General features: G+C 30.8%; 1 protein-coding gene across 1 annotated transcript; it reads left to right on the forward strand.

Moving 5' to 3' along the window:
* The first annotated feature begins 23 nt into the window (after positions 1–23).
* Positions 24–809, forward strand: Chro.70374 (hypothetical protein). Its single annotated transcript, XM_659844.1, has 1 exon — positions 24–809. One exon carries the CDS (start codon positions 24–26, stop codon positions 807–809), a length of 786 nt encoding a protein of 261 aa, XP_664936.1.
* Positions 810–1,151: the final 342 nt, after the last annotated feature.

The following is a 1,151-nucleotide window of genomic DNA, read 5'->3' on the forward strand; positions in this document are numbered from 1 at the left end:
TTGGGTATTTTCACATTCCTAATATGTTTGATGAAATTGAAAAAAGTATCGGATCAAATATTTGGTCTTGTAATGTGTTCATTACTTGTGGAAGCTCTCTCTTTATTGAAATTGAGAATGTATTACTTTTTTGGTTAAATTTAATATTTTCAAGTTCTGATATAGATTATAAGCCTCCATTTTTCCCTAAAATTCGAAGTTCTTTGCAGTTATCTACATTTTTAATTGTATTTCTTAAGTCGTTGGAGCATAAACTAAAAAATGATATTTACTTAATATGTACAGACAGATTTAAGTTAGATTTGGATTTAAATGTGCGTATTGGCATCATCAGTGTATTGCATCCATTCTTGATACCAAATAATAATATAGAAAGTACAGATTCTTGCATTTCAGTTCAACAGAGCTCATTTGATGAATTTATTGGAGAAAAAAAATCGTTGTTTTTAGATCTTTTCCAAGTAATTCTTGCGATGGAAAGCTTACTTATGTCCACTCCTATTTCGTTACAAAAGAGAATCATAAATAACCTAGATAGTTTTGAATCGCATTCTAGCTTTGAAAGCATTCACCCAAACAATCGTATTAATTTTATTGAACCAAGGGAGTTATTATTTTACGATGACGATTTTTCAATAAAAAATAAAAAATGTTTAGACGGTATTGTAAATATTGTTTCAGGTAAAGATATTGTATTAATAGATATTTTATCAAGCTTTTATTTTGATAATACAATGAGTCTAGATTTAGACAGGGTCATAAAAAGATTGGGTAGCTTAGAGGAGTCGATNCAGCTTNAAGAANNTTAGCACAAAATATTGATTACGATTAGCTACTCTTTTGATGAGAACTTTATCTAAATATTGCTTCCCATATGCGTTAAGTTGAAACTATAGGATCGTAAATCTCTTGAGATGAAAGATGATANTATCAGTATTTGCAATTTAGATTGCATCGAGCACGGCATATATCCACAGACTGATTGGATTATGGCGAACACATAAGAGATGCTCATATAAATGAACGGTCCTGTGAGAAAGTTTAGACGAAAGCACTGAATTCTTACAGTCAGGGAGATTCTACAGACATAACACTGTATCTAAAACTGGTTGGGATATACTACCATGAAGGAATTGCGAATCCAGATGCCT

The sequence above is a fragment of the Cryptosporidium hominis genome (assembly GCF_000006425.1).
Source record: "Cryptosporidium hominis TU502 chromosome 7 CHRO017087, whole genome shotgun sequence".
NCBI lineage: Eukaryota > Apicomplexa > Conoidasida > Eucoccidiorida > Cryptosporidiidae > Cryptosporidium > Cryptosporidium hominis.